Below are 15,562 nucleotides of genomic sequence, written 5' to 3' on the forward strand. Positions count from 1 at the left end.
TTACCCAAGGATTTCTACTAGTCCTCGTCTTTTTACCTATTTGATCCTGTGCTGCCTTCATTACTTCATCCCTCAGAGCTACCCATTTCTCTTCTACTGTATTTCTTTCCCCCATTGCTGTCAATTGTTCCCTTATGCTCTCCCTGATACTCCGTACAACCTCTGGTTTATTCAGTTTATCTAGGTCCCATCTCCTTAAATGCCCACCTTTTTGCAATTTCTTCACTTTTAATCTACAGTTCATAACCAGTAGATTGTGGTCGGAGTCCACATCTGCCCCTGGAAATGTCTTACAATTTAAAACCTGGTTCCTAAATCTCTGTCTTACCACTATATAAACTATCTGATAAATTTTAGTATCTCCAGGGCTCTTCCATGTATACAACCTTCTTTTATGAGTCTTGAACCAAGTGTTAGCTATGATTAAGTTATACTCTGTGCAAAATTCTACCAGACGGCTTCCTCTTTCATTTCTTAGTCCCAATCCATATTCACCTATCATGTTTCCTTCTCTCCCTTTCCCTGCTGTCGAATTCCAGTCACCCATGACTATTAATTTTTCGTCTCCCTTCACTACCTGAATTATTTCTTTTATCTCAACATACATTTCTTCAATTTATTCGTCATCTGCAGAAGTTGTTGGCATATAAACTTGTACTACTGTAGTAGGGATGGGCTTCGTGTCTATCTTGGCCACTATAATACGTCCACTATGCTGTTTGTAGTAGCTTACTCGCACTCCAATTTTTTTTTATTCATTATTAAACCTACTCTTGCATTACCGCTATTTGATTTTGTATTTATAATCCTGTATTCGCCTGACCAGAAGGATTGTTACTCCTGCCACCGAACTTCACTAATTCCCACTATATCTAACTTTAACCTATCCATTTCCCTTTTTAAATTTTCTAACCTACCTGCCCGATTAAGGGTTCTGACATTCCACACCCCGATCCATAGAATGCCCGTTTTCTTTCTTCTGATAACGACGTCCTTCTGAGTGTCCCCGGCCGGAGATCCGAATGGGGGACTATTTTCCCTCCGGAATATTTTACCCAAGAGGACGCCATCATCATTTAACCATACAGTAAAGCTGCATGCTCTCGGGAAAAATTGTGGCTGTAGTTTCCCCTTGCTTTCAGCCGTTCGCAGTACCACAACAGCAAGGCCGTTTTGATTAGTGTTACAAGGCCAGATCAGTCAATCATCCAGACTGTTGCCCCTGCAACTACTGAAATGGCTGCTGCCCCTCTTCAGGAACCACAAGTTTGTCTGGCCTCTCAACAGATACCGCTCTGTTGTTGTTGCACCTACGGTACGGCTATCTGTATTGCTCAGGCACGCAAGCCTCCCCACCAACGGCAAGGTCCATGGTTCATGGAAGGGGGGAGGGGGGGGGGGGCGGATCGAAGGATGACCTATGCCATATCACATCTGTAATCTAGGTTCAAATTAAGTTTCACAAAAGAGAAAACTATCAAAATGGTCTACAGTGACCCTCAATTATCTTTAAATACTTATTTAACTTGTCATTAAGTACAATGGCTGATGTGGCTTCTCAATAGTTATATAACAGAGAAATCATCGCGTTTCAGATTTTAACTTACGTAGCAAATGTGAATACCATGAGATTTAATTGACGATCGACAGTAGTATTACGTAAAAAGGGGTGTAACAGATGAGTCTTCTGCAGTTCTGAGTGAAGCCTTATGCGCTCAAAAATGCGGCATCGCGTGCGTTCATTACCTTGTCGGTGTTCAGGCAGCGTCAGGGCGACAGCGGCAGGCACACCAGCCATCCAGCTCGCCGTCTCGGAACCAACTCTCCTCGAACTTCTCGTTACTACAATTTACCGAAGTTGGTTTAAAAAAACTATGTGGCTGTGTTTTCATCTGACCAATCAGGGTCTCAATGTTAACCTCCGCCTACAAAAATTCCGTCTATCCAATGAGAAACGTTATACTTTTCATGGTGGGGCAATGTTTTTTAAAGTTTGCAACGTAACAGAGACGCTAAAAAGTATCACGCTAAAACCTGCAGCTGGTGTAGTCCTTTTAGCGTTATCGTAAGATCTATACTGTTCTTCTGGAGGGCTCTAGCTTTTAACATGGGCTGGCGGGTGGTCCTGGTGGTTAGCTGGAGACGTAGGTGTCCATCCCTTATCATGGGGCCTTCCAGCTTAAAACGGTTCTGCTCTCGGCTTCTGTTCTCGTATCTCCCCTCGGAACTGCGTGTGTCTCACAGTGGGAAGGTATGACATGCATTTAGGCATTCTTGTGTTAGTCTGTGGTATTCCATTTGCTCATTCGTTACTCGTATTACTTTGGTTAACTTAATGTCACGATTTATTCGTAGCTATGTGACATACTACTGGATTTGCTGATCATTTCAGGGTTTTCGTTGAAGGTGTTGGATTTGCCTGACACCTTACACCGTGAGTTATGTCACCTCAGTGTGTGTAGGGAATCCCTAGGAAAGACAGGGTAATAACAAACAGATCAGATAACAGACTGAAGCGGAAATTTGAAAGTGGTTGTTACTACGATGGAATGGAGATTGGAGGGGCGCAGAGCACAGCATCCGACTGGCGAAGCCGTGTGAGCCGCCCTCGTTCGCCACGGCTCGCTGAACACGCCGGTTTAACATGGGTTAGTGCGCGAGTGCGGGATAAAATGCGGACAAGCAAACACAGCGGCTAGCTACGTCACAACGCAGCGCGCGATGTAGTGCTCCGTGAAGGAACTGCATCGTGCCTGCGCACTCTGCATCTCCACAGCGTATCAGCCTATGTGCAAGAAAACACGCCCCACTGAGATCCGTATGGTCATAGCCGCCACTTAACTGGCTGTGTCATCAGGCCAAGTAGTATGAGGTGATCTTTAGCAAATAAGGCCGGCCGCAGTCGCCGAGCGGTTCTAGGCGCTTCAGTCCTGAACCACGCGGTTGCTACGTTCGCAGGTTCTAATCCTGCCTCGGGCACGGATATGTGTGATGTCCTTAGGTTAGTTAGATTTAAGTAGCTCTAAGTCTAGGGGATTAATGACCTCAGATGTTAAGTCCCATAATGCTTACCGACATGTGACCCATTTAGCAACTTCCCCCCAAATTATGTAAACTTGGTTCTTGTTTATCTCGAGCACCACAGCCGCACATGACCACGTGGATCGGCCGCGTGCCTGCAGGGCTTGATAAACATACGTGAAATTACTTCTTTCGATTTTAAAAAAGAAATTTCCACGTACAGTTTTCCGCACACTATATATGCACTTTTCATTCCCATCCTGAGGGCTTGCATTACCCTTTTCAGCCTTTTGCTGTACAAGTACATTTATTTATTTATTATTTCAGTATTTCTTGCAAAATTGCATTTGATCATACTTACAGTTTAGAGTATGAGACAGTACACAAAAATATAAAATAAAATAAAGTACATTAAAAGTAAAATAAAATAAATTAGAAATAGAAAATTTAAAGATTTTAACTCATATTGAAATAAGGTGTAAGTTTTATAGATTACACAATGTTTTTCATCATGATTACACCATAAATCCTGTTTGAATACATTAGAATACAATAAAGTTGTAGCACACGATAAAAATACAGTTCAGTATGTAAGGTGTCAGGCAAATCCAACACCTTACATGAAAACCCTGACATGATAAGCAAATCCAGTAGTATGTCACTTAGCTCGGAATAAATCGTGACATTAAATTAACCAAAGTAATACGAGTAACGAGTGAGCAAATGGAATACCACAGACTAACACAAGAATGCCTAAATGCATGTCGTACCTTCCCACCGTGAGGCAGACGCAGTTCCGAGGGGAGAAACGAGGACAGAAGCCGAGAGCAGAACCGTGTTAAGCTAGATAAGGGAGGGGCTGGGCACCCACGCCGCGAGCCTACCTGTACGACTATACAACCCGCACGTTTTAGCGTGAGGCTTTTTCGTGTCTTAGGTATGTCAAGGACAATCCCCAGCCCATGTTAAAAGCTAGAGCCCTCCAGAAAAGCAGTATAGATCTTGCGATAACACAAAAAGGGCCACTACCACCCGCAAGTTTTAGCGTGAGACTTTTTCGCGTCTCTGTTACGTTGCAAACTTTAAAAAACATTGCCCCACCACGAAAAGTATAACGTTTCTCATTGGATAGACAGAATTTTTGTAGGCGGAGCTTAAGGTTAACATTGAGACCCTGATTGGTCAGATGAAAACATAGCCAGATAGTTTTTTTTTAAACTAACTTCGGTAAATTGTAGTAAGGAGAAGTTAAGAGGACAGTTGCTTCCGAGATGGCGATGTGAGCGGAGCTGTGCCGCCGGCCGCTGCCGCCCTGACGCTGCTTAAACACCGACAAGGTAATGAACGCACGCGATGCCGCATTTTTGAGCGCATAAGGCTTCCCTCAGAACTGCAGAAGTCTCATATGTTACACCCCGTTTTTGCGTAATACTAGTGGCGATCGTTAATTAAAGCTTATGGTGTTCACATTTGCCACTTGAAGTAGAGATCTGAAGCGCGATGATTTTTCTTTTATATAGTTGTTGAGAAGCCACATCAGCCACTGTAATTTGCGACAGGTTGGATAGGTAATTGAAGATAATTGAGGGTCACTGTAGACCATTTTGATAGTTTTTTCTTTCGTGAAACTTAAATTTAACCTAGATTATAGATGTGATATGGCATGGGTCATCCTTCGATTGATTGTAGAACTTGGAAACCCATTCAGGGAATATTCATTCACATTTTTGTTGAACGCAGTTGGTTTTTACCATCCTGTATTGAAACATTTCTTTTTATCAATAGTGCAATTTATAAATGATGTTATGTGAGTAGAATAAAATTTCCAATGGTAAACTTAACTGCTTTTTCGACGTTATTTTACCAGCTAACTAAAAATAGGAAAGCCTTGAACCCTTTCCACTAAATTTAGTTAGTATTAAGATTCTTTTACAGGGAGTGCAGTGGAGCTGACGCTGAGATCATTTAGTATTTGGTTGTATCATCGCTAGTCTCACTGAACGCTTCTGAATTCTACATGTCATGTGTGGTCTGGCGTCTCCTTACCAGCAACAGGTCCCAGGTTCAAACTAGTTAATTCCCTAAAAAACACGCTCAGAGCGTCGTTGCGCGAAAGTGGTAGGGAGACACGATATAGTACAATCAGTCACCACCATGAATGTTTAGAAGTAATATACACTGCGTAAAATGCTTTGAGGCGACTGACGTTTGTGCTTTAATGTGGTTCTTTTTATGTGTGTGAGTTGTCGTGGTGTTATTTTATGTTACTACTTAAGTAATTTATTTAATTATTAACCACATGTGTCTATATGTGTATAGATAGATATGGACAGTTATGCTTTAACATTAGCGTTAACATTAACGTTAACTGTGTCATTTTTCTTTATACTGCCTGCTATAGGTGGGAGGCGAGGATAGTTTAATGAGGTACAATTGATTTGATTTGATTGGGTGCTCTCATGTTTACATCAAGTCCTCCAATCACCTTATGGGGATGACTTTCGTGGCAGTGGTGAACCATTACATAATTTTATGTATATGCTACTTTTAACGTCTAACTTAGTTCTATGGTTCATGTGTGTGTGTCTATGTGTGTGTGTGTGTGTGTGTGTGTGTGTGTGTGTGTGTGTGTGTGTGAGTGTGTTTGTTGGTATTTTATGGGGTTAGTTTCTGTGTCTTTGGGTCAGGTGTGGGGGAAATGGGATGTCTTGGGTTAGTGGTTCCATGATGGGAGCGAGGTCTTGGTATTCTTGGCTGGTGTTGTGTGCTACTGTAAGCGCTGGTTGGGTGTATTTGAATTTTTGTGGCCTGTTCACTCGTGGTCTTGTTGTCAGAATGTCTTCCATGTCTGGGCGTTTTGTTAATATGTGTCTCCCGTAGTTTGCTCTGAGTTTAGTCAGTCTGTTCTGTATCGGCTCCACGCCTGTGAGGTCATATACGTTGTCACTGGAAGTGACCTTGGCAATCTACAGATGCTGCGTAAAAGTCGTCTTTCGGTCGAGTAAAGTCGTTCAGCCCCTAAGGAGGCTGCTGCGGATTCTATGACAGCTCTAATGTACGTCTACACTTAACTGAATGCACGACCCAGCAGCTAAATACTAAGCTATTTCGATCCCTTTGTGTGTTAACGAGCGTTGCGCTGACATTTAACTGTATGGCCGAAAGAGTCAGCCTACAGGAATTGTGAAACGAACTCTGTCGTCCAGGATCGCATCGCACAAAGGGCGCAGATTCACCACCAGTTGGGGAAACTCACAGCCGTCTATTGAAATTTAACGATGACAGCATGACACCTTATAGAATCATTAGGTAACAGAATATTTGTTGTAAAGTTTAGTGCATAATAGTTACCTTTGTTCTTTATTTATTTATCAGAAAGCACATTGGTGCAAGGCTACTGGCCGTAACATTCAAAGTTAAGAAGGAAATTGTACTGGTTTTATGTAAAAGAATTTAACGTTTATTACGTAAGGGATATTATTTTTACTTTATTTAGAACGAGAAAGTGGTAAAGCTTTGATTATTTAAATACACTCCTGGAAATGGAAAAAAGAACACATTGACACCGGTGTGTCAGACCCACCATACTTGCTCCGGACACTGCGAGAGGGCTGTACAAGCAATGATCACACGCACGGCACAGCGGACACACCAGGAACCGCGGTGTTGGCCGTCGAATGGCGCTAGCTGCGCAGCATTTGTGCACCGCCGCCGTCAGTGTCAGCCAGTTTGCCGTGGCATACGGAGCTCCATCGCAGTCTTTAACACTGGTAGCATGCCGCGACAGCGTGGACGTGAACCGTATGGCCAGTTGACGGACTTTGAGCGAGGACGTGTAGTGGGCATGCGGGAGGCCGGGTGGATGTACCGCCGAATTGCTCAACACGTGGTGGCGTGAGGTCTCCACAGTACATCGATGTTGTCGCCAGTGGTCGGCGGAAGGTGAATGTGCCCGTCGACCTGGAACCGGACCGCAGCGACGTACGGATGCACGCCAAGACCGTAGGATCCTACACAGTGCCGTAGGGGTCTGCACCGCCACTTCCCAGCAAATTAGGGACCATTCGCAACCGTCTCCATGAAGCTGGGCTACGGTCCCGCACACCGTTAGGCCGTCTTCCGCTCACGCCCCAACATCGTGCAGCCCGCCTCCAGTGGTGTCGCGACAGGCGTGAATGGAGGGACGAATGGAGACGTGTCGTCTTCAGCGATGAGAGTCGCTTCTGCCTTGGTGCCAATGATGGTCGTATGCGTGTCTGGCGCCGTGCAGGTGAGCGCCACAATCAGGACTGCATACGACCGAGGCACACAGGGCCAACACCCGACATCATAGTATGGGGAGCGATCTCCTACACTGGCCGTACACCTCTGGTAATCGTCGAGGGGACACTGAATAGTGCACGGTACATCCAAACCGTCATCGAACCCATCGTTCTACCGTTCCTAGACCGGCAAGGGAACTTGCTGTTCCAACAGGACAGTGCACGTCCGCATGTATCCCATGCCACCCAACGTGCTCTAGAAGGTGTAAGTCAACTACCCTGGCCAGCAAGATCTCCGGATCTGTCCCCCATTGAGCATGTTTGGGACTGGATGAAGTGTCGTCTCACGCGGTCTGCACGTCCAGCACGAACGCTTGTCCAACTGAGGCGCCAGGTGGAAATGGCATGGCAAGCCGTTCCACAGGACTACATCCAGCATCTCTACGATCGTCTCCATGGGAGAATAGCAGCCTGCATTGCTGCGAAAGGTGGATATACACTGTACTAGTGCCGACATTGTACATGCTCTGTTGCCTGTGTCTATGTGCCTGTGGTTCTGTCAGTGTGATCATGTGATGTATCTGACCCCAGGAATGTGTCAATAAAGTTTCCCCTTCCTGGGACAATGAATTCACGGTGTTCTTATTTCAATTTCCAGGAGTGTATGTTAAAATGTAAAGTAACATAGAATAAGCGGTAGCCAATGAGATGGACGACTTCAGGAAAGGGAACTGCGCCAGTCATTTGTGCTAGGATTTTCGGCGCGCGGGAAACACGGTCGGAGACGAGCAAAGGGAATTCTGGTCCAGACACCATAGGGGACAGTTCGGCTGGAGACACCACAGGGTACAGTTCAGACTGAGACGCGAAAGCGAATAGTCGGTTTTTAGGCAGCTAGGAAGTGAAGCGACTCAGAAAATGTCGCGTTGTGTTGTATCGCGGGACTTAGTCTCTGAGCGGTGAGCAGTCGCACGCCTGGAGTGAACTCATAACGTTTCGTGTGAATATCGAGATGGAGTAGTGTGTTTCGCGATGAGATTGTGAATGATTGAACTGTGCCAGATGGATATGTGCTCGAGGGTAACAGTAACTCTAAATACGACCACTTTCGCTCTAAGTTTCCTTTCTGAATAAAGATTAACAAAATCGCAACTGCGTGGCCTTCATCATTCATGGGTCGTTAATTTAATTCCCGATATTATTATTACTATTGTTACATGTTATATTAGCTTTGCATTTCACAAACTTGCCATCAGCCAGACAATTTAACGAAAGGGTCACAACTGTCTAATTTAGGGCGTGTAATCCGACACGTGTGGTTCAACCCCTATACATTTCGACGAAGAGGAACCGCATGTGAGCCCGAACATCTTTGGGATGTTAGCTCGCACATTCACGTGAAGACGCAAGTACGTTCCCCTTTCCCCCCCTCCCACCACAAACCCCGCCCCACGCAAAGATTCATTTCACACCCTCTTTCTTCTGATAATTGCTGAGTGCGTTGAGCTCTCTCAGTGACCTGTTGTGATATCGGTTATTGCTGCTGCACACACGTCACCTTGTCAAATCCCCTAAATATTTGTTATGTTGGTGGTGGAGTTACATGCTTGGCAAGACTCTTCTCTACAATCTCATTCCAGTTACCACTCCCTTTTTTGCGCCTCGCACAACCAGAATACGTCATTTTTCGCTTTTAGCTACAGGCACAGTCAGTATGTCTCCTAGCGTACTAATAATAAGAACACAGTGGAGGGGGCAGCCTTTCAGTGTAGCGAAGAATGTGAGACATTGTGTGGAGTCCTACCCTGTACATGTCAGATGTGAAGAGGTCATTCGCTCGAGACACCGTCTGCAGAGCATCACCGAAATCTCCATCAGCCATTCTGTCGAGAACCTGGAAGGACAAAGGATCGCAATTTTAAGAGATGAATCATAAGTTCAAAATTAATGTGCTTATATCATATTATAAAACGAAAGACTAGTAAATATCCAGAGAATGGCAATCCAACACGCTGAGTATTTTCAGGACAGTGTCACTTGCAAAAATCAGTTGTTGACATGGAGGCAGCAGAGTGGAGCTGTGCATAATGTGTTGAACACCCCCCCCCCCTCCCCCCCACCCCGCCCCCCGATAAAAATCAAAAGTACAAAATTGTTAAGGCTCTCGTGGCCACTTGTTGACAAACTGCCTATTGGCTTCTGTCTCGGGTTCTTCGGCCGACGTTCATCTAATGATTTTACTGACGTTTCGCCATCACGAGTGGCTAGCATTGTCAAAGCTTCACCCTCCATTGCCGGTGGTGAACTGGACCCGAGTTCGCGGCCGCAGACTATATGTACAGTCGTGGGCAAAACGAACGAGACCCCTGGCCTTTTCATTACGCTGAACCGCAAAGCTTTAAAGTCTGCTACACAGTATAACAGGCAAAGCGACGAAGTGCTACCAACATACTATACACAGGCGTGAAATTGACGAACTATCCAAACTTTGGCTCTGAGCACTACGGGACTTAATATCTGCGGTCATCAGTCCCCTAGATCTTAGAACTACTTAAACCTAACTAACCTAAGGACATCACACACATCCATGTCCGAGGCAGGATTCGAACCTGCGGTCGCGCGGTTATAGACTGTAGCGCCCAGAACCGCTCGGCCACTTCGGTCGGCTATCCAGACTTTGTCAGACTGTTTTCAGTCATATGTAAGACTATAAACGAGGGTTGGAACTTAAATAGTGGCAGCTATTTATTCACAACCGATACAAAAGAGTTACATGTTTGCACCTGTTACTGTTTTTCAAAGTAGTTTCCAGCGTTATGTAGAACCTGTTGCCGTTATTCGCTAGTAACAGTATTTTGTTACTTCGATAAACATCCCGAATGATTGTCACATAAGCGGTGACATAAAGGTAGAAAATTCATGTTGTAGAGTCCAGAAAGCACAATGCAACAGAAACTGCAGATCATTTTGTCATTTTCATTGCGAAATTACCGGCTTATTCATGTCTGGGGTAATAATAGAGGGCTATTTGCCTGGTTTGTCTGCCAGCGTAGTGAAAGGTATTTGCTACTGCAAGGGACGTCTGGTTTGTTTTTGGTTTTAATCTCCATGGAGTCAGATAGACTAGCAGTAAAGCAATTTTAAGAAATTCTCGCGCCCCCAATATGTTTTATTGCTAAATTTATTCTGTACTGGTGCTCTGTGGATGTCCATTTGAAACTCTTGTAGAATTTCATACCTGTTACTGCCTTCCTTTTTCCGCTTCTGTCAATAACTGAATTGACTTACGTGTGGCACTGAATAATTTTTAACTGAATTTCGTTATGAATCTTCACGCATTGCTAAATTTGCACACTTTCATGGTAGGTCAGCAACGGTAATCCAGTATTACTGGTCTGAAAGTTGACACAGAGTGTTTCGCGGCCGAATGAGCATATTATTTTGCTAATTCGTAACGATCTGGGTACTTTGTCTTACTAAAACAGTTGTGTTATCTCGATAAGCTGAAACTCATTTTTATTAGTACAGTTCATACTAATTAGCGTTTCTTCTTTCACTTATATCTTATATTTACGTGTTGTGTTTAACACACTAATCAGCATTTACATAGTCTTACACATGATTGAAAAAAGTCTGACGAAGCTCGGATAGTTTGTCAGTTTCACGCCTGTGCACAGTATGTTGGTAGCACTTCGTCGCTTTGCCTGTTATACTGTGTAGCTGACTTTAAAGCTGTGCGGATCAGCATAACGAAAAGGCGAGGGGTCTCGCTCGTTTTGTCCACGACTGTATCTGGCGCGCCAATGTCCGAGGGCTTCTCCGCGGTCATTTCCCATGCGGTTCTCCTCTTGCTACCTGCGACGGTCGTTCGCTGCAGTACGGGAAGCCAGGATCCGTTTACCTTAAGGCTTTCCTCTTTCTTGCTCAAAATGTTAGCGTGTTTTTGTACTCCTACAGCTTCTCCCCAGCTTTCTCCAGTCGCGAGTCATAGGCTGGAATGTTCCGTGCTCCCTAGGACGCCGATCAATTGCTTCGAACGTCTTCCTGTCGGGACACCTTCGTTCTGGAAATCTGTCTCGATACAAACGTACCGCGCCACGGCTATTGCCCCGTGCTAATCCATACATCAAATGGGCATCTTCCAACTCCGCATTTGTAAACATTGCACTACGTACTGATGTGCTTGATGCTAGTACTGTAGAGCAATGAGTCGCATGTCAACACAAGCACCGAAGTCAACATTACCTTCCTTCAATTGGGCCAACTGGCGGTGAACCGAGGAAGTACAGTACATACTGACAAAACTAAAATGAGCTCTAACATGGAAAGTAAGCGTTTCCGGACACATGTCCACATAACATATTTTCTTTTTTTGTGTGTGAGGAATGTTTCCTGAAAGTTTGGCCGTACCTTTTTGTAACACCCTGTATACAGGGTGAGTCACCTAACGTTACCGCTGGATATATTTCGTAAACCACATCAAGTACTGACGAACCGATTCCACAGACCGAACGTGAGGAGAGGGGCTAGTGTAATTGTTTAATACAAACCATAAAAAAATGCAGGGAAGTATGTTTTTTAACACAAACCTACGTCTTTTTAAATGGAACCACGTTAGTTTTGTTAGCACATCTGAACATATAAACAAATACGTAATCAGTGTCGTTTGTTGCATTGTAAAATGTTAATTACATCCGGAGATATTGTAACCTAAAGTTGACGCTTGAAACCACCGGCGTTCAGTTGCGTGTTGTAACAAACACGAGCCACGGTCGGCGAGCAGCATCCTGCAGGGACATGTTTACGATGACGATCGTGTTTACGAGTGTGGCTGTAGTGCACTGTTGTGGTTTGGTCTAGCTGTCGCAGTGTCCGCATGTAGCGCTTGCTGCTATTGTTATTCTGCATTCGTCTCCGCACGCAGACCAACTGTAGTACACCGTGTTACCAGACGTCTGTGATAGTGTAGTGTTGTAGGAACTGTGACCATGGTGTATTCGAACTCTGAAAAGGCGGAGATGATACTCATCTATGGCGAGTGTCGACGAAATGCAGCTGAAGCCTGCAGGATGTATGCAGAACGGTACCCGGACAGAGAGCATCCAACGTGCCGCACATTGCAAAACATCTACCGCCAACTGTATGCAACAGGTATAATTGTACCACGCAAACACGTCCGTAACAGGCCCATCACAGGAGAAGCGGGTGCACTCGGTGTGTTAGCTGCTGTTGCCGTGAACCCACACATGAGTACACGGGACATTGCCAGAGCCGGTGGACTGAGTCAAAGTAGTGTCATGTGCATACTGCACCGTCACCGCTTTCACCCGTTTCATGTGTCGCTACATCAGCAATTACATGGTGATGACTTTAAACATCGAGTGCAATGCTTTCAATGGACATTAACAGAGAATCCGTTGCAGTTCTACCTGTTTACCGATGAAGCGGGTTTCACAAACCACCGGGCAGTGAATCTACGGAACATGCATTACTGGTCCGTGGACAATCCTCGCTGGCTCAGACAGGTAGAGCGACAGCGACCGTGGACTGTAAATGTATGGTGCGGAATCATTGGCCAACACCTCATTGGTCCTCACTTCATTGCAGGGGCCCAAACAGCTGCAACATACATCGCGTTTCTACAGAATGATCTGCCAAGATTGCTAGAAAATGTCCCACTGGAAACGCGTCGACGTATGTGGTACCAGCATGATGGTGCACCTGCAGATTCCGCAATTAACACTAGGCTGACCCTTGACGGGATGTTCGACGGGCGTTTTATAGGACGTGGAGGACGCATAAATTGGCCAGTCCGTTCTCCTGATCTTACACGTCTGGACTTCTTTCGGTGGGGTACGTTAAAGGAGAATGTGTACCGTGATGTGCCTACAACCCCAGAGGATATGAAACAACGTATTGTGGCAGCCTGCGGCGACGTTACACCAGATGTACTGCGGCGTGGATGACATTCATTACCCCAGGGATTTCAATTGTGTGCAACAAATGATGGCCACCACATTGACCTGACATGTCGGGACACACTCTATTCCACTCCGTAATTGGAAACCACGTGTGTACGTTTACCTCGCCCGTCATGGTAATGTACATGTGCGTCAGTGAACAAGACCAATAAAAAGGTGTTAGCATGTGGACGTAATGTGCTGTACCAGTCTCTTCTGTACCAAAGGTCCATCACCGTTCCCTTTGGATCCCTACGTAATTCGGTGCTCCCCGATACACACGATCGAACAGCGCAGGAGTGGTACTCAAGCGTCAACTTCGGGTTACAATATCTCCGGATGTAATTAACATTTTACAGTGCAACAAACGGCACTGATTACGTATTTGTTTATATGTTCAGATGTGCTAACAAAACTAACGGCGTTCCATTTAAAAAAAACGTAGGTTTGTGTTAAAGAACATACTTCCGCTCATTTTTTATGGTTTGTATTAACCAATTACACTAGCCCCTCTCCTCACGTTCGGTCTGTGGAATCGATTCGTCAGTATTTGATGTGGTTTACGAAATACATCCAGCGGTAATGTTAGGTGACTCACCCTGTATATACATGGTGTTACAAAAAGGTGCGGCCAAACTTTCAGGAAACATTCCTCATACGCAAGTAAAGAAAAGATGTTATGTGGACATGTGTCCGGAAACGCTTAATTTCCATGTTAGAGCTCATTTTAGTTGCTTCCACCTACGCTCAATGGAGCACGTTATCATGATTTCATACGGGATACTCTACCTGTGCTGCTAGAACATGTGCCTTTACAATTACGAGACAGCATGTGGTTCATGCACGATGGAGCTCCTACACATTTCAGTTGAAGAGTTCGTACGCTTCTCAACAACAGATTCGGTACCGATGGATTGGTAGAGGCGGACCAATTCCATGGCCTCCACGCTCTCTTGACCTCCACCCTCTTGACTTTCATTTATGGGGGCATTTGAAAGCTCTTGTCTACGCAACTCCGGTACCAAATGTAGAGACTCTTCGTGCTCGTATTGTGGACGGCTGTGATACAATACGCCATTCTCCAGGGTTGCATCAGCGCATCAGGGATTCCATGCGACGGATGGTGGATGCATGTATCCTCGCTAACTCAGGACATTTTGAACATTTCCTGTAACAAAGTGTTTGAAGTCACGCTGTACGTTCTGTTACTATGTGTTTACATTCCGTGATGTGTGATTTGAAGAGAAGTAATAAAATGAGCTCTAACATGGAAAGTAAGCGTTTCCGGACACACGTCCACATAACATATTTTCTTTCTTTGTGTGTGAGGAATGATTCCTGAAAGTTTGGCCGTACCTTTTTGTACTTTTGCGAAGTATGGCCTTTGTACGAGTTCTTCGAAAAACTCCCACGTCAAATTTCGGGAGACCTAGCGTTACTGACACTGATTAAAAAGCTGCTCCGAACTCTAGCAGACTCTTTTGAGTTCCAGTTATCCGTGAGACAGTTTAGTATGGATACCAAACACGAGCACAGCATTAAATAATTCTAAACAGAAATCCGAGTTTTTTTAATAACTAGTAGGCCTCTAGTATCAATAATGCACGTACTTACTCAGTAGGAGCCGCGAAACTACACAGTCTGTGGTGTGACGCCAGCGAACTGATGAGCGTGTTGAGAGCGAGATGCTATTTCAAGGCCCTGGAGGATCTTTTTTTTCGTCTTCCACAGAAGACGTAATCTGCAACAAATCACCCGTGCAGGTTCCTTAAGTTCTCTGATGCTTAATGGTACGACTGCACGTGGAGAGGAAGGAACCTGACTAGTTTTTATATCGCTTATCCATCCCGGTCACGACAGGTATTCCGCAGTATTACTCCCTCCGCCCAGCCAACTCCCCCCTCCCCCCCTCTCTCTCTCTCTCTTTCTCCCTCTCTTCCTCCCCCCTCTCTCTCCCTCGCCCTATCTCTGACGACCCCTCTCTCCTCACACACACAAACGAGACTGAACAAGAGGGAAAAAAGGTACTCAGTTAAAGTTGCTGAAGTAGCACTGACCGTTACTGTGAAAAATGTTAATGGCCCTAAGCTGTCGGACATTAAGTGAAGAGAAGTAATAATTATATTTCCTTGCTACTGTTTTTCAGTTCATCTGTTGTTATCCTAATATTCAAATGCACGTGAACGCCTCTGATGCGTATGCGTGACACGTGCTCCGCATGATGACACACACGAGTACGTTTCCATAACATTCCATAATTTACTGCAAGGTGGGTTGCGAAGTACAGTGGCGTACTAAAATAACTTCCCCCTTTCTGTT

At 45.0% G+C, this 15,562-nt stretch overlaps 1 protein-coding gene across 2 annotated transcripts in view; it reads right to left on the reverse strand.

Moving 5' to 3' along the window:
* Nucleotides 1–14,970, reverse strand: part of LOC126335471 (serpin B6-like) — a 60,108-nt gene extending 45,138 nt beyond the window's left edge. The window contains exons 1-2 of one of the 2 annotated variants that reach the window (XM_049998788.1): nt 14,854–14,970; nt 9,088–9,177 (exon numbers count right to left, since the gene is read on the reverse strand). In XM_049998788.1, coding sequence (XP_049854745.1) covers nt 9,088–9,165 — 78 coding nt within the window. In that variant the 5' untranslated portion in view covers nt 9,166–9,177; nt 14,854–14,970. The remainder of the gene's footprint in view (nt 1–9,087; nt 9,178–14,853) is intronic. The other variant, XM_049998787.1, reaches the window with a different exon arrangement.
* Between the last annotated feature and the right edge of the window lie 592 nt (nt 14,971–15,562).

The sequence above is a fragment of the Schistocerca gregaria genome, chromosome 2 (assembly GCF_023897955.1).
Source record: "Schistocerca gregaria isolate iqSchGreg1 chromosome 2, iqSchGreg1.2, whole genome shotgun sequence".
NCBI lineage: Eukaryota > Metazoa > Arthropoda > Insecta > Orthoptera > Acrididae > Schistocerca > Schistocerca gregaria.